Raw genomic sequence first — 18,613 nt, 5'->3', positions numbered from 1 at the left:
GGCCAATGGGTGAGCACACCTAAGTATCTACCTAGGGGGCAGAGGTGTAATCTCACGGGTGCCCTGTGAGAGGGCGTAGGAAACACCACCAAGTAGAGATCTTTTTCCCTTTTTTTTTTTTTTAAGATTGAGGGTTTGACATCTCATCAAACTATGATCCCTTGTCATTGTGAGAACGGTGATTTCTCAAGCGCAATATTTCTTTTGGGAGAAATGGAATAAGGATTCACCAATCAAATACGGTTAGGACTTGTATTAAAAATTATAATTCCATATGAATCGGTCTGATCGGGTTTGAGTCAGGTTGAGGATCTCGAAAGGTGTAAGGCATCCCAGTCCATCTAAGTTAACTGATTTTCTATTTGTTTGATATTTTGATTAAGGGAAAGAAAACGCTACCTAGTTGCGTGTGGTGTGTGGCTTGTGGCTCCTGCACCTAGACATAGGGTTGCATGAAATAACCGTCACACCCTTAGGGATTTCTGCTTTTCCATGGGGGCACGACGATCATTTCGCACAACCCTGTGTCTAGGCACAGGAGTTGTGTGCCGCACACAATCAGTTAGCATTCTTTTCCCCTTTTATTAAATAATGAATATTCTTAAACTACAAGAGATCATGTTAGAATTTACAAAATTAATCAAATAATTTGCAATAGAATGGAACCTAAATTATTATTTATCAAAAAATATGGAAAATAAAATAAAAACCCTAAGTTACAAACATATAATATTACAACAATGGCAATGGTATAAGAAACGATAATTTACAACAAATAAAAAAAAAAGATATAATGCATCATGATATCAAAAATTAAATCACAAATAGTAAATCAAAACATAATATGCAACAAAAAATCGAAATTTGCAAAAATATAGAAAATGACCTAAATATCCTTTTAATTTATAATAATTCCTAAAAATGCATGAAAATACTAAAAAATGAAAAATAAATAAATAAAAATAAACTAGAAAACAAATAAATGACACATAATGATCCTTTCTTGCAATAGATTTTGGGGGAAAAAGCTTTGTTAAATTTATTTAATATACTCTTTCATATCAGAACATAATATGTAATAGAAACTGAAATTTGTAGAAATTTAAAGGTGACCTATAAATGCCCATTTTCAATGCATAATTCCCAAGAAAACATATAAATGACACCTAGTGATAGATGATCAGAAAAAAAAATCACTTTTTTTTTGGGTAGAAAATGGATTTATTGATGAGAAAATCATGAGTCACCCGGTGCTTTACGAAGCGCAAAGGTGAAGCAACCAGGGAGTGGAAATAGGTTAAATTGTTATACATGCAATTGATCGAGCCTTCCTAGCCAAGGTATCAAGCTATCAGCTATGGAGTTGATATGCCTTAGAATACAGATAAAAGAACATACATCAAAAGATAAGCAAAGATTCTTAATATCATTTAAGATTGAAATTGCAAGAATAGGTGAAACTCGACTCGCATCCTGCAAGCATCTGATAACTTCAGAGTTGTCCAATTCAACATGCATTCTCCTATCACCTTTGAAAATAGTAAGAAAATGTTACACCTAAATGAATAAATGTCCCTATATATGGTTATATATGCACAAACCCCAAATGCATGAAAAACCCTAAAAACTGATTGAATAAATACGAAAAAGAAAAAGAAAATGCATACATGATTCTTATTTTCAGAATAACCCAAAAAACTAACTCTAAAAAACGTGCAATGATGACATGCAAATATTAATAAAACACCATTCTAACATGCATATTATTCTAAGACACAAAATAAAAATAGAAAAATACCTAAAAATGAGAAAACCCTAAACTTATATGAATCCTGTTGAACAACCAATAAAAAAACCTAAAGTAAAGGCCCCCTAATGCTAGAATATGCTTAAGAAATACCAAAAATTATCTGAGTAAATCACATTAATGAGAAAATACTCTAATATGAAGTTATGAATGTTTATATCATGAAAGAATTTAAGAAACACTTTTTAAAGTTTTTTTTAATTAATACCCTAATTATGATGATATTTTTATGCAAAAATCACATAAAATACATCATTATTAGAAGTATAATAACAACCTAAAACAAGATTTAGAACATGAAAGCATTCATCATAAAATTCAAATAAGGAATTGGATTCGGCATACCACTGCTGCCCCATTTAGGAAAGCAACAATACACCTCCGATCGCAGCCTTATAAATTGAAAAATATAAGTTTGGTCAAAATGAAATATAAACAAGGTATAAGAAACTTACTAAGGAACAAAATATCGTAAAATTAGAGGTGAAGAGCATGCACAACTCAAGTGGGATGGATCGCAATTCACTGCAACAGTAATCTCTCGACTTTTCAATCTCCAAGGGTCTTCTTTGACCCTTCCCACCAAATGATGTTTTGCAACAAGTTTCATCAAAATTTATTGGATTTTAGATGACATATGATTGTTTAACCAATCAAAATAAAGTATTTTTAATTGTTTTTAGGGGAGGGTCATAATGTACACAGCCTTACCCCTTGTTCAAACCTATGACAAGGTCACATTAATGGAGTAACCTTACCATGATAAAAAAAAAATATCTATGTGAAGTAGCATGAAAGGATGCTCCTGAATCAATTACTAATTTGAATCATTACATGTTGCATTTACACAATTTGCACCACACATTGAAAAGAATAGAATTCCATTAGCAGCAATTATAGTCGCTTCTTGTTGTTCTTTATTTCCATCACCATCTTTTTCTTCCTTCTAATTTCTTTTGAACTTCTAACACTCCTTTTTCATGTGTTTGATTTTCTTGCAATATTAACATGTCACCCTTTTTTCTCGATTGGACCTCTTTAGTTTGATTCGGTTGTGGTTTCTCTATGCTTTGATATCCCCCATTTTTTTAGTAATCAATGCTTGTGGATGGGAGGATTTATATTCCCTTATTTATTCTATAAATTAACTTCTTGTAACTTGACTCATGATAACAATTCTATCGGGTACTGAGTTGCTAAAGGATACAATAAGGGTCTCCCAATCGCTGGGCAATGAGCGTAGCAATTACAATTTTTTGTAACTCATCATCTAACACCATCTTCATAATTGCCAGCTAGTTTACAATGTTTTGCATTTCATTCAAGACCTCTTCAACCGATCCATTCTCCTTAAACTTCAATTTTATATATGTCTTGATTAAAAATAATATATTTTTAGCCATCTTCCTCTTATACAAATCATGCATTTTCTTCCACAAAGAACTTACATTTATTTTTATTAACCCATGATGAAATACAACATCATCCAACCATGATCAAATACAATCACTTGCTTTTCTAATCAATTTCTTCCAATCATCATCGTTCAATTAGCGAATAGAAGTATTCTATTTTAGCTTTCCCAACCAACCAATTGCTTCTATTCAAACTAGTCATACTTGAAGAGGTATTCTCATTCATCTTTGATTTACACATAAAATCAAACAATCAAGCTCTGATGCTACTAAGAACAAATGCTACTTATGGGGAAACAAAAAGATCTATCCGAATGCTTGAATTAAAGATACAACAACTTATGAAAAAATGTACAACATACAAAAGTTTATACGACACATAAAAAACATATGTAAATACTATAAGTGCAAAAAATAAAACAAACAGCCACAAATCAACGCACTGTCAATTTAATTTAGAAAACCATTTCAAATGAAGGGAAAAACCATGGGGCAACTTAGAGTAGAATCCACTAAAATCAAATGAGGATTACAATCTCTCTCTCTCTCTCTCTCTTTAATATTGAGATTTACAACAAGAATGAGAGAAAAAACCAATAACACTTAAAGAACTACAAGATTACCTCACAAGCATAAAAAAAGAAAAAGATGACACTATCTCACCTCTAGAAAATCCCTAAATATTTCTCCCCAAAGCTTGGACACTACAAGATTACCTTACAAGCATTAAAAAAAAACAAAGATGACACTATCTCACCTCTAGAAAATCCCTAAATATTTCTCCCCAAAGCTTGGACAATCAATCAAAAAGCACAAGAATTTTTTTTGGTAAAAAAACAACCTCAAGAATAGCCCAAATGTAAGATAGAACCTCCTATAGAAATTTTACATTCCTTGTTCTACAAAAGAGCTTCAAACTCTTACTTTTTTCTTTTTCAATAAGTTTGACTCTTGCTATTACCAAAACTTTTTTTTTTTTCTCTTCCTAAGACCTCCATTCTACATTCTTTCATAGTCTCTTTGTTTTCTACAACTCACTTGGGAAACTTGACTCCACATGGGACTGGACTCCATATGGACCAACTCTCAACAATTATGACCATCCATTGATGGAGGGAGAGAGACTTCCCCTGTTCTTTAGTCACAAGTTGAACTTGTCATTTGTAATGCCATTGGACCGGGGCATGAAAATCAGTGTCTGCACTTCCCACAGGAAGGAAGTAAAACCAAAAAGTTGGTCCCATGTGAATTTGATTTTCTAAAACAGCCACTCTGATATTCTTTTTCACAAGAGAGACCAGACCAGACCATGGTGGGAGAGAGAGAGAGAGAGAGAGAGAGAGAGAGAGAGAGATGGTAATCAGCGTGGCCATTCCAACGCAACTTTCACGTTGGTAAGAGGATTGGTCTCTCTGTCTCTTCAATCGCTTTACCTTAACCACTGCCTACTTCCGTTAGGCTTAGGGTTTCCCCAACCCACTTCTTCTCTCTTTCAACATTCAGAGCTATCTCTCTCTCTCTCTCTGCCTCTGCAAATACTATCCTTGAAAGCAATCTCAACCAATTATAGAGAATGGTCATGAAGAAATCGAAGAAGAATTGCAAGTTAGAGGGAGCACATCAGATTCACCTACCCAAGTGCTGCCAGCAACCCAGAAGCCGTGGCTCCAAACCTCGCACCGATTTCTCCCCGTTCGTATGCTCTACTTCTTCACCTTCACCTTCTTCTTCCCCTCCCAACGACGTCACTGCCGATCGCCTTCTCCTCATTCCCTACCAACGTCGTCGTCGTCATCGTCAACGTCGTGGTTCGTCCAATTCTCTCTACTGCTTTTATTTTCCCCTTTGTTCTTTTGTTTGATTGCTCAATTGGATCTTTCACTGTACCCAATAATTGGGTCTTTTTTTTTTGGTATCAAAATTGATGTTAAGATTCTTCCTCACAGACATTCCTTGGCGTTGTTCTTATTATATTTGCTTCTGCTCTGTGCAAATCTCGAATTTCAATTGCTGATTTATTCATCAGTTTCATTGATTGATCTTATTTATGCGTTAACACAGCATTTTGTAACTGTCAAGGGAAGGACCAACTAAGCAAATTTGCAATTTTGCTCTTCACGGAATTTAAGAATGAAATGAGACGATTCTCGGTGAACAATATAATTAATTTATTGAAAATAAATATCTCCAAAGAATGGGAGTAAGTGGAAAATTTACTGGGAGAGGTTGACGAATTAATGAGTCTTGTTTTCCACCATATTGGTCAAACCACAGTAATTCACATGGTCATGAAGTGACCACAAGAAGTACAAAGGGGATTCATATACTTATAATATGTCTGGTACAAGTTCCACTACATTTTCATCAAGCTGGTTCCTCAATTGGACTATGTCAATGGATGATTGTTTTGTTGGAGAGGATGTTAAACCTGACCAGCGCGAGCTTCTGTGCTTGATGATGTAGCCATGAACTGGACACTCTCATCCAAATACTGTGATGAGAAGATCATGTCCTTTCCCAAAGAGAGCTTTTGATGCATTGGTCATTCATCTGTGACCAGCTAACCCTTTTAAATTGGTTTTCTTAACATATATTTTCTCTGTTTTGAGCCTCTCTGGAGCTTTGTATCACTGCAATGTCATACATGGGGAAGATGTACCTTTCCATTTTCTTTGGGCAGAGCTAGGTGAAACTTTTGGGCATCTTTGAGATTCTAATCCTATAGTGTGCTGCTATGGAGTTCTTTTGAAGTTGCTTTGCCCATTGTCATATTCTCTTATTTACCTTCAGATCAGTATTTTATTGAGATACGTAAAGTCTTTTATTTTGACTATTTGACATTACAGGTTCTGTTTTGGAGTTCTCAGGCTGCAAAGATGCTTTGCGAAGCTTTACAACAACTAATATGGATCAGGGGTGTCAGGCTCCCATTACTCAATATAGAAAGGATATCCCTGAAAGACTCTTCTTAAATTCTGTTGGAGTAACAGTTAACAAAGATGAATCAGTTGCGCAAAACACACTCTCCAACACATGTGATAACAGGTTTCTCTTTTGCTTTTATAGCAGTGTTACAGCAATTACTTACTCTTGGACTCTTTAATTTTCTACTCATATGTGAAGTGTCGTCTGTGGTTATAGTTCATGTTTTGAAGAGTGCAGGAAGTAAGTTACAACAACAACAACCATAACCTTATCCCAACTAAATGGGGTCGGCTACATGCACTAACAATTTAGTTTGTCCACATAAACTCTTTGAATATACTTTTCCCTTCGGTTTACAAACATGTCACTAGGAAGCTCCAATAATGAAAATCGAAGAGAGATGAACTTTTGATACTTCTTCAGTTCTTCCTGGATGTGCTGATCAATCAAAAATGTTAGTTTGATGTGTTCATTGCAGAGATCTCACGACCCAAAAGTCAGAGTCACTGAATGTTCACTGTCATCCAACAAATGCGCCATTTTAATCTTCGCCCCGACTGGAGAACAAAAAGAGTTGAAAATTTGCAACTGTCAAGAAATTGACATACTTTGGAGTGTGAGTTAGTGACACTATTGAATCACAATCATTTATTTGGTTGTGATATAGTATTCTTTCCATGGGTTTTGTCAGGTCATTAATCAGCAAGAATACCTGTCAATTGCCAGCTATAAACTGCAAGTTCAATTGTATTTGAAATTCTAAGCAAACCCATTTTTGAAGTAGCTTGGCTCTGTTCAGCCCCTCTACAAGGACATGAAAAACTCAGAGATTTATTTATCTTGTAATTGGGTTATTACTTTGGAGTAAACCTGGACTTTTCATTTGTCAAATTTGGCAAACTTCAATAAGCAGAGCATTGTGCGGAGTGAATCCAGTGGAGCAGAAATTTAAGAAGCTTTGAAGATTTGGAGTGTTAATGGATATATCAATGGGAGAAAGGGAGGGGGTGGTGGAGAATCTTCTCATATGTCAAGGAGGGATAAAAGAGAGGCATGGGAATAGTTCCACATTGGTGAAAAGAGAAAATTAAACCAAACAAAGACTAGATAATGACATGCCTGTGGGGGAAGGATCAAAATTATGAAACTTTATTCCTTTTTTTAAGGAGTGTGGCTCAAGAACTGCTCAACAACCAAAAACCAAAAACTGCGCTGTACTGAAGCTGGTGGTTGTGGCTACTAAGGCTGAATCCTTGAATTTCTTATGACACTTCTAAAGTTTCAGCTCCTTATATAAGGTTTCTCCAGTTTTTTTTTGGATTGATACCTATTCTATGGAGGGAGGGAAGATGAGAACCAGGAGGCTTGAATCCAAGACCTCCTCGTAGGGTGGGCTTTTACGCTCCACACTTCTGCTAACACAATAAGGATGAACAAATTGAATAACTGAAACTCAGATGAGACTCAGATGTTGCAAGTAACCTTCAACTTGCAGGAGCAGCACATGGGTCTTCAATCAATTGGTCACAACAGCAACAGATCTGGACCTTGTTTGTGACTTGATTCTGATCTTCAAGAGGTCCTCACAGTACTTGTAATAACCTTCGAATGGCAGCAGCAATAAAGAGGATCGAACAGGGTAGGGAGAATAGGAAGATAAAGAGAAGAAGGGGGTAGGGAATGGCTTTCTCAGCCTGGGTCTCTCATCCACAGTTATCCCAGCTGTTGAAACAAGGATATTCTCCTATAAATGATGGCAACATGGCCTGACAATTCTATTCTCCAAAATCTGTTTCTATTACAAGAGGGGCTGCCTATTTAATGGAATAGGTCAGCTTACAAAATTAGAAACTTAAGAAATAGTAACTTCTAATGAAAATAGAAACTAGGCTTTATAGTTCAGCCAACATGCAAGGAACAAAATTAGAAACTAGTAAATATAGTAACTACTAAAAAGAAAGAAACAAAATTAGAAACTACTAGATACCTAGACTTAATAACTAAGAACTATTACAAAAATAGAAACTAAGTTAATAGCAGCTTCTAATAGAATATTCCACCAACATCCAACAACTAATCTTCACACCAGCTGTCCATATCAGCCCCCAAATCACTGTTCATATGAACAGTAGCTTTTTTTTTTCAAAAAAATTCCTGTCTTGGTCTCTTATCTTCTTCATGCTTCTCTCTGGGCTGGTGCTGCCTTAGGTGATGCTCCATCGAACCAACAAAAATTTGCCACATCATCAGACCAGGCTGTCTCTCACAGCAGTTGAATCCCACAACCTTGCTGGGCTGGTTTTGGGGTTTGTTCCTGCGGGTACATATGGACTTGTGATCTACATCAGAGGGAAGATAAGAACCAGGAGGCTTGAACCCAAGATCTCCTGGTAGGGTGGCCTTTTATGCTCCACACTTTTACCAACTGCGCTAGGCAGTTGTTCTCAGGTTACCAAAAACTTGCCACATCATCAGAGCAGGCTGTCTCTCACAGCGGTCGAATCCCACAACCTTGCTGGGCTGGTTTTGGGGCTTGTTCTTCCGGGTACAGACTTGTGATCTGCATCAGAGGTAAGATGAGAACCAGGAGGCTTGAACCCAAGACCTCTTGGTAGGGTGGGCTTTTATGCTCCACACTTCTACCAACTGCGCTAGGCAGTTGTTATCAGGTTAACAAATTGCCACATCATCAAACCAGGCTCTCTCACAGCAGTCAAATCCCACAACCTTGCTGGGCTGGTTTTGGGGCTTGTTCCTGCGGGTACATATGGACTTGTGATCTACATCAGAGGTAAGATGAGAACCAGGAGGCCTGAACCCAAGACCTCCTGGTAGGGTGGGCTTTTACGCTCCACACTTCTACCAACTGCGCTAGGCAGTTGTTCTCAGGTTTCTCCAGATTTTAGGGCTGATTTGGTAAGATTTTTGTTTCAATTTCAGATTGATTTCATAAAATAGTCAACAAATAGATGTTTGGTCAAGAAACTGAAATTTACATTAATCTGAAATATTTTAAAAACAAGAAATCTATTTGGTAGATCAATTTTTTAGAATAGATTCTCTCTTTTAATTCCCAAAAAGACATCGAATTGTAGGATCACAACACAGAAGGAGAAACCAATGGATCATATGAGTCACAAGTTGAATATACTGAATACGAAACACACTGTCCAGTCTAGGGAACGTTTTATTTATTTATTTTTGGATAAGTAAATTATATTAAAAAAATGAAAAGAGGAAACTTTAAATATACAAAAAAAAAGGCAGCCACCTAGAACCCCCTTTAAAACAGGCTTAAAGAGGGAAATGTGAGGCCCCTAACAAAAACGGGACAGGCCCCGCATCAACAAAAGTGCCAAAAACAAGGAAGTTACAACCGATAGTAGATACATACATCAGTATCCCCCTTAACCAATTTACAAAATTCCTTTGGGAAGTCAACCGGTTGGAGAATAGTCTCCACATCACCCATAGGTTAGGAGGCAATGTAATCTGCTGGTTGATTCGCTTCCCTCCACACATGCTTATATTCCACCGAAGAAAGAGAGGCACCCAAATGGTGGATTTTGCAATACACGTTTCACAAATTCTCCAAAGCAGAGGTCTCATAAGATCTAGAAACATGTTCACTCCACAGGTAGTCCAAGCATAACAATGTCTTTTCCTTAAACTCCAATTCAACTATGCTATTCTAAATTGCTACCATATCTGTGATAAATCAAAGTTCATGGCTCCCAGAATTTTAGTATTATTATAACTTTGTTATGTTCACCATCTCTGTACCATAGTTGAGCACTTGAGCCATTTAAATGTTGTTTCCTACATCAAATGAAGAGATGACAGCGAAGGTTCATCCATTTAAACTCTTCTGGAACTTAACTGTTCTCCTTTAAGGAGACAAAGGCTCTACACTAACAGATTAAAAAACTGAAATGACAATAACAATCGCAATTGAATTCTATAAAACACTATAGCTCTCTACTGATCGAAACAGATAAAATATAAATTGAACTCCTTCCTAATGTTTTGGCATGAAGGAACAGTAAGCGAGATAAGCACCAATAATTCTTCGTTATTCACCATTGAGAGTCTTCTTCCCGGGTTGTGGAGCGAGGGCAAACAGGCTTGGACGGAAAGAGGTGAGCGTTGAAAATGGAGAAAAATCCTAATTAAGCATTTCCCACTTTTATCGCTGTTGGGCAAGAGATTCATGAGATGAAAGACTGTGGAAGTGAAGAGATGAGAACGAAAGAGAGTGGGACATCTTATTTTTTTATATCAAATTACTACTTTGCCCATCAAAGAGTTCATTGTTTACCACGTGCTCATTAAAGAGCAGCGCGAAATAAATTGAATGCAATTTCAATTTCAAAATTGAAAGGGCTTTTCACCTATTTTAGAATTTCTGTTCCATTTGATTCTATTTCATTGAAATAAGGTGCAAAAATCGAACCAAACAATTTCCGAAATCGAAATCACCCCATGAAATTGAAATAGAAATCATACCAAATCAGCCCTTAGTATGCTGTCAAGTTCGAATTAACAGAATTTTTGTAACTGGGATGAGAAATCAAGCTGTAGTCCTGAGGTGAAAATATTGTTTTCAAACCTTTGTTCTGCTCAAAAGTAATCCTTTCTTTTATTTTAATTTTAACTTGTTATTGATTCTTTCCTTAACTCTCTTGTTTTAAATAAATATTTTTTTTGGATAGTGAGGCCCCATGGAGAGTTGAAATCATGACCTCTTATTTGTGAGGTGTTGGTCCTTGCCATCTGAGCAACCCCCTTGGGGTTATTTTAAATAATTCGTTTCCTTATACTTTCACAAAAAGGATATCTCAAGTGTTTACAGTGGATGACTTCTTTTATTTCAAGCAGGTACACTGGAAGACAGAAAAGTGAAAATGCTGAAACATCAGATAAATCTACATCACAGACCACAAGGAGCAATGATGTTTCGATAACTCCAGGAAGCATAGTATGGGCTAAAACTACAAATCGAATGTGGTGGCCTGCCGAAGTAGGTTACAACTCCATGCCCTTGCAATGTAGTTTAAGATTGGGATGGTTATTTTGCTTTTTATTTTGATGAAAATGGAAAAAGGTTTTCTATCCATAAGTATATAATATAGAGGTTCAGAATGTGGATGTGATGTATGGCGCAAGTTGTCATATGACGCACAATTCACCATCTAAATTGGTCAACCATGTGGTGGTATGGATCCCAAACTTGTGTGTGTCAAACTTTCCCATCTAGAGAGACTTTAATGTGGCAATTAGATATATGACTATGTATTAGTGGAAATGGGGAGGTTTACCATTTGCCATAGAAACTGTATTAATTTGTAATATTGTGTAACATCCTCATCAATAACTTAAGGTTATCCATTATTCAAAGTAGAGCAACCTTTCCAATCTGAAAATGATTTAAGAGTTTTTATTAGTCATTTATTTATTTTTAACTGACAATTCCAGATCATGGGAGAAAGATCGGCTCTAACTTGCACAAATAATCAAGACGTTAATGGATATATTTTAGTGCAATATTGTGGGAACCATGAACGGTAACTTTCCTAGCTATTTCTCACTGGTGCCTTTTAATCTTAGAACTGCAATTCTGGTTACTTTTGAGCTATTGATGACTTTTAGCTGCAGAATGTGAGAGTTATAATTGTTTCTTTTCAGTGCTTGGGTTAATCCAACTGAAGATCTTTCTCAGTTTGAGGATGTAAGTACAGCACTCCGCATTTTCTTTTAACCGGTGTTTTAGATGACTGATACCAGGCGATTGGATTGGGGTCCGGATTGTTCGGATCACCAACCTAAATGCTCAACGGTCGACTCCACCAAAAGATTCCAGTTGGACCGTTGCAATGAGTGAGGGTCATTTGTATAGCTAATTGATGGGCCCAAATGGTCGAAAGCCCATCCCACTTTAAAAACTATTGCTCTTAACCACTCATAGTCCTAAGTATTGCTTCATTTGACCATGGCAGTCCAGTAACTTTTTCAATCCGGTATCTCAGGAATAAAATGTCTGCCGTATTTATATAGAACTATAGGCTTCTTTATCTTGATAGACGAGGCTAATTTAATCTGGCTTGGTCTATCAGTGACATGGTTTCTATCTATTCCATAATGTTGCCTGATCGTCCAGACTTGTGTTTCAGTGCTTTGAGGAAAAGAGCTGCAATCCCATGGAATCATTTCAGGATGCTCTTAAGCAAGTCAGTCTCTCTCAACCCCCCTCCCACACACACACACACACACCCCACCCCCACCAATCCACACAAATGTTTTTTTTTTTATGGTTCTCCATTTTACTGCCTAATGAGTCAATTTTCTTCTCATCTCCTTGTAGGCCTTGCAAAGAAAGTACAACACAAGCTCGTGTAGAGCATTGGATGAAAGCCCTGATGTTCAACTTGACCAGTCATCAGGTCTGTACCCCTTGTTGGTTTCTTTTCCCTCCCCCCCCCTCCTCCCCAACCAAAGTTTTGAACAGTCAACGAAAATAGAAAGGAAATAAGAAAAGTAGTGGAAAGAAAGAAGTTGGCTCTCGACTTCCCATGGAAGCAACGAGACATCACTTGGATATTTATTTGGTTAAAAATCTAATCCACATCTCCTTTGGTAGATAATCCTTTTAATTGCTTTGGTTGACCCATCAGTTGGTGGGTTCATTGCTATACCTAATGCCAATTGTATGCAGACATATTGATCATGAATATCACTCAAGTCTCATATTTCCCTCAAAAAGAATAAGAAAATACATCCAACAATATATGGGTGAAGACCAGAATACATTGGAAAAAAACAATTTACAAACACAAAATAACATACACATTTGTGGAACTACCATACAAGAACAACAACCCAGCCATGTCCCAACTGAATGGGGTCAGCTACATAGATCCTTGCCCTCCAATCAGCTTTATTTGAAGTCATACTTGATACAAACCCTAAGCTATACATATCTTTCCTCACCACTTCTTCTAGGGTCATTTTAGGTCCTCCCTTGGCTCTTTTAGTTCCTTCAATCTGAATCAAATCACTATTCCATACTAGAGCATCCAAAGGCCTCTGTTGAACATGGCCATGCCACCTCAAACGACTTTCTCGTAGCTTATCATGTATCGAAGCTACTCCCAAATCAGCTCTAATATGATCATCCCTTACTTCATCCTTTCTAGTTTTACTACTCATCCATCTCAATATCCTCATCTCCGCTACACTGAGTTTATCTATTCCAACATTCCGCACCATACATCATAGCTAGTCGTTTGGCTGTCCTATAAAATTTTCCTATAAGTCTTAAAGGAATACGTCGATCACCCAACACTATTTCCACTTCATCTATTCTATTTTAATTCTCTATGAAACATCATCCTTATATCACATTCTTTATTTATGATTGAGCCCAAATACCTAAAATAATCACATTGCGGAATCTCCCTTGTCAATTTTCACCACTTCATTATCCGTCCTTGTGTAACTAAAGTTACACACCATATACTGTCTTTTATTTCCTCTCTTTTCTAACATTACTTAGTATGTTACAATATATACCATATATCATCTAATTCAACATTATTGAGCCACATCAAGTCATCAAAAATCAGTATAGAACTAGAAGACAGCAGAACTGAACAGGCAAGCTGTTGGAAGTTTGAAACAATTAAAACATACAGTTGGTTTATATTGTTCTTGGAAGTGGCCATTGTCATGGTATAGCTATTCTCACATTTGGTTTATACTGTTCTTAGAAAATATGATCTTATCTATAAGTAATTAAGCTGCTCTCGATTTAGAGAAATGTTCTTGTTATCTAAGAAGTTTAACTGGTCAAATGATTTTATTTTTACATGATACTTTTTGTATTAAGTAAAGCACAAATCCAGCTTTCCAACAAATGCAAGATTGCTTAAATCTGATTTATATTGAAGGAGTTATGTTTTGGTCAAACTTTATTTGGTGTGCATGAATGCTATCAAAATCGCTCTGATGAAAATATACAACAACAAAACAACAACCATAACCTTATCCCAACTAAATGGGGTCGGCTACATTTATCCGATAGAGGCTATGACAGTAAAACAAATAAGAGAAGTAAAAAGAAGTAAAAGGAAGAAGAATAGGAAATAAGTAAAGGGAAAAGTCAAAGCAGCATACCAGGAACATTCCCCTACAAGGGGTTGGCTACACGGGTCCGGGTCCTTGTCCTCCAGACAACTCTATTAGCAGTCATACTAGGATCGAACCCTTCCACATGCATATCCTTTCTTACTACTTCTCCAATAGTCATTTTAGGTTTGCCTTTACCTCTTTTAGCTCTGTCAAACTGAATCTGGTCACTCTTCCTTATCGGTGCATCCAAAGGTCTCCATTGGACATGACCATACCACCTCAAGCGGCTCTCACGAAGCTCTGATGAAAATATATTTTTTATATATCAAAACAAATGAATATTTTACTGCTTTTTTGGTTTTAGCAATGTTTTACCGTATTAAGATTTATGAAATTTTTAGATTTGAGAAAAACCCCAACATTAGAAAGTTGTAAATCTCACCTACCGCCGAAAATCCAGTTTTTGTTATTGAACTGGGGGGGGTTGACTTTTTATCCTTTTGGAAAATGATTTTTTAACTATTTTTATTGGATTCAAATGGGGGGGGGTATTTGCTTATTTATGAGTAATATTTACTTAAATGGTATTTGGCATAAATAATGGCCAAGGCATTCAATACAACTAAGGCGACAACCGCCTAGACGCCTAGGCGACGCCTTGATAACTGTCTACTACTAGTATCTTCCTCGTGGAAAAGAAACCATTAATCTGATGTTATCTTTCAAGAGATCCCCATATCAGTTTCTTTGTTGAGTTGGCATCGAATATTTGTCAGTTGATATTATAGATTCATGATCTTGGGAGACAGAACGGCAACTTGAAAAGCAGTTAGGATGACAAGGATAAGTACGTCTCTTTCTTAGATGATTAGGCAATGCAAAACATCCTAGGATGAGAGAATAAGTGGTAATAGACAGGGCAGGGGATAAGCCAATCCCAAGGTCCTAGAGAATGGATCATAATAGATAGGAGTGGGGCACAAAGCATCTTACAAGAATTTTTCTTGAATGACTGGGCTTAGTCAAATAGGATCATACTTGCAACATTGTAAAACTCAATCCCGTCAATCGATGGCTGCACTCCAGTTTAATCATGGGGTCAGCCTCCAGGGTCAACCAATTTTGATGTACAGTTATTGATGGATGGATATTGTAGTATAATTAAAATGTTCTCTCTTTTAGACACACTTAATGTCTGAGCTGAGTGGTAAAGTAATGGTCCTGATTTCCACTCTCTGTCAGTCCAGTTTTTGGTTCAATTGTGCAGTTTGAACAAAAGGTCAGTGGACTGGTAAATAGTTTTGATGGAAAGATGAATTGCAAGGTTGACCACCCCATTTTGGGAACAAGGTGATGTTTCAACCACCTGGTCTAGGGCCTTGGAAATTGGAACACCACATCTTGCTAACAAAGTCAACTTCATAATAAAATTATAAAAATTGGTCAGAAACCAAGATAAAAAAGAAATTACCTATTCTAAACATGTCAGTTTACATTCTAAAATTTGGGCAGCTATTTACTAATAAAATTGGGAACTTTTTGTTGAATCAGAAAATAATGCCTAAAGAAGACTCCACAGTGAAGTACTACCCAATCTTTTATTTGGTTGTGTCTATTATTTTCTACTACCTGTGTTCTGTAAAATGTTAGATGGGATATCAACACCCCCCCCCCCCTTAAAAAAAAAAACCAATAGAAAAAAAGAAAGGAAAAAAAATTAGGCTATGTTTCATGGAAGATGTATATGCATCAAGCATGCATTGTATTAATGACAATCCATGGATAATTTGGCAACACTTTCAGATTTTCTTTTCTTATTTGACTTTGTTTTCTTAGCATAATGTATGAACTGCATCTTCTCCTGAGAAAGTTTCAAGGTGGCAAATATAAATTGTTTACATTTATTTATGCCCATGCACTTTTTTTCTAAGCATATACAGTGTGAATTATATTTCCTTTTATTTTACTTTTACCCTTTAGGTATAGGTACATAAGTGATACTATTTATAAGACATCCCAATGTTTTGCATTGGATACTATTCTTGGACAATATCCCTGAATCCCCATGCCTCTGAAGCTCTCCCAACCAAACTCCCTAACTCGCGTTCCAACTCTGGTGTACATGTCCATGCAAGATTTGATTTAATTAAAGACTAAATAATGGTATGTGCATCTGCTAGAATGCTGCCTCTTATAATTAGAGCTTTGAACTCAAATAGCTGGTAAACTATATTACTGGCCTCGTTGACACATCAAAATAGGACCTGTACTGTGTCAGATATTGGTGGATATGACATTGAGACAGCATTGACTAAAGTGCCTATGTGTATCCATGATAATCGGTTCACTTTTTCTTTTTTTCCAGTACCATTTAGTGGATATACAACAGTGTTTAATGTGGTAACTACAACAACCTTAAACTTATTTAAGGACAATACAAAGCTGTATGCACTCCAAATGATTTGAAATCTTGAAGTAAAAACTGTTTGTACTCCAAATCCCAGTGTCCTGTTTTTTGGGGAGTTTGCTGAGTCCAACACATCATGTCTATGGTGGACTCTTGCGACCACACCCATATCAGTGCGTCAAAGAGCACTGTGGTGCAATGACTGAACCAGTGGAGGCTGCTTTTGAACTCAGAAAGCTGCTTTTATTTTTCTTCTTGGTCTGATTTCAGCTTCTGATTGCACAGAAAAATGGAATGCATCAAGTTCGAGCAGAACCGAGGGTGAGTACATAGAAAGAGGAAGGGGTAAAAGGAAACGAAAGCCAAAAGTTCATTTTGATGTGAGTTGCTATGATATTTATGCCTCCTTACAACCGGATTATTCTAGCAGGGATATATTGCATTCTCAGTTTTTTGTCTTGGAAGCTGAGTTTTTACTCTCCCTTATTTTTTGTGTAATTTTAGGTGACATTTCCAATGAAGTCAGTGAAGAAGCTGCGACGGTTCAGGATAATGCGGTATCTGGGCCTTACAGCTCCAATTGGATCCCCTTTCTCACTCACTTCTCATGTAAGAACTATCATGTAGAATTCTTGATATCTAATTTGCTTACCTTTCCTAAGTTTATTGTTGTCGTCCTATTAATATTTGAGATGAGGTTATCAAGTGTGTCCGGTTGTTTCCACTGTGAAGAAAGATTTAACATGTTAATAAATATAAGTATATCTTTGTGATTATATTTACACATCTTCTTTCTTAGACTATTAGTAATTGCTTGTTTACTCATTGTCATTGCTATCAGAGCCAGATCAATGTTGAAGTGGGTAATAATGCACTTAATAAATGTAGCAGAAGAGGTTTGAAATAAATTTGACCTGATTTGCCTTTCCAACCATATTAACTTTACAATGATTTTCCTTATATTTATGACGAGGTTATCTGCTATGCCTGTTGTTTTCTTTGTAAAGGAGTTGCAATGTTAATTAACAAGCTCTGTCTGTCTACCTCACTTTTTAATAATCCCTACAATTGTGTATTGGACTTTTAAATTCCTTTTAGTTTCTTTCTTCCACCATAGAAGCAGGCAAAGATAAATAAAAAATAAATTTATTTATGTGTATGTATGTATGCACATACAAAAATAAAGTTTTAAAAATGTTGGCCGATAGCCAATTTGCAAGATTTTCCAGTTCAACCCCCCCCCTTTTTTTTGTTGCTTTAAATTCAATTTGGCTACATAATCTGGTTCAGCCTGGTTTTATGGCAGTTGTGGGGCCCAGTTAACCCGGCCTACCAGGTCACTTCTTGGCTTAAAAACCTTATTGGTGGTTTTTTCAGCTATTGTTATACATTTATACTGTCCTTTGTAGTAGTTATGGATTCAATTCAAATTATTTATTCTTTTTTTTTTTGTGGGGGCGGGGGTTGATTGATGAAGTAAAAAACCTTATATTAAAGAGAAGATTAAGGCTGTGTTTGGTATGCATTAGAATGCATACCAAACACACCCTAAGGGAGCAAGGTTACACACAATTCCTAGATAGTCTTTCAGCATTGGCCTTTTGGGCATGTTCCTGGTAACATACTCAATACTACAGTCATCCAACTTCTTAAATAAAGCAGTACATTTTGGATAACAAACCAAACATTTTCCACTCCCACCCTACCAAGGCATTCGAATTCAAAATTTTCACAGATTAATTGTGGTCAGAAAACACCATTGTGAGGCTAAGCTTGAACTCTTCTACCAAAATAAAAAAGAAAAAAGAAAAAAGGCTAAGCTTGAACTCCTCGACCATAGTCAATGCTAACTTAATCCTCTTCAATTCTGCTTTGACGGTACTTGTGCATTCTTCATGCTAGATTGTAACAGGATTCCATGAGAGATCAACC

At 36.5% G+C, this 18,613-nt stretch overlaps 1 protein-coding gene and 1 long non-coding RNA gene across 2 annotated transcripts; one reads left to right on the top strand and one right to left on the bottom strand.

The window, feature by feature from the left end:
* Positions 1-4,716: 4,716 nt before the first annotated feature.
* Positions 4,717-17,457, top strand: LOC122653100. The gene is made up of 9 exons (XM_043847028.1): positions 4,717-5,031; positions 6,067-6,267; positions 11,026-11,167; positions 11,623-11,711; positions 11,833-11,875; positions 12,318-12,374; positions 12,509-12,587; positions 16,967-17,061; positions 17,186-17,457. Exons 1-9 carry the CDS (start codon positions 4,796-4,798, stop codon positions 17,306-17,308), a joined length of 1,065 nt encoding a protein of 354 aa, XP_043702963.1. The 5' UTR covers positions 4,717-4,795; the 3' UTR covers positions 17,309-17,457.
* Positions 15,013-15,396, bottom strand: LOC122653101. The gene is made up of 2 exons (XR_006331710.1): positions 15,256-15,396; positions 15,013-15,219 (listed from the first exon to the last, which is right to left on the bottom strand). It is a non-coding gene; the product is annotated as an uncharacterized LOC122653101 (long non-coding RNA).
* Positions 17,458-18,613: the final 1,156 nt, after the last annotated feature.

This window comes from Telopea speciosissima, chromosome 2, assembly GCF_018873765.1.
Source record: "Telopea speciosissima isolate NSW1024214 ecotype Mountain lineage chromosome 2, Tspe_v1, whole genome shotgun sequence".
NCBI classification, from domain to species: Eukaryota; Viridiplantae; Streptophyta; class Magnoliopsida; order Proteales; family Proteaceae; genus Telopea; species Telopea speciosissima.
Note: the sequence above shows the minus strand (reverse complement) of the source record. Positions and strands in the feature narration are given on the sequence as shown.

Coding starts and splice junctions, on each gene's coding strand:
- LOC122653100 (XM_043847028.1), top strand. CDS start 4,796: ATGGTCATGAAGAAATCGAAGAAGAATTGCAAGTTAGAGGGAGCACAT. Junction 6,268..11,025: donor TCCAACACATGTGATAACAG/GTTTCTCTTTTG, acceptor TATTTCAAGCAG/GTACACTGGAAGACAGAAAA. Junction 12,588..16,966: donor TCAACTTGACCAGTCATCAG/GTCTGTACCCCT, acceptor CTGATTGCACAG/AAAAATGGAATGCATCAAGT.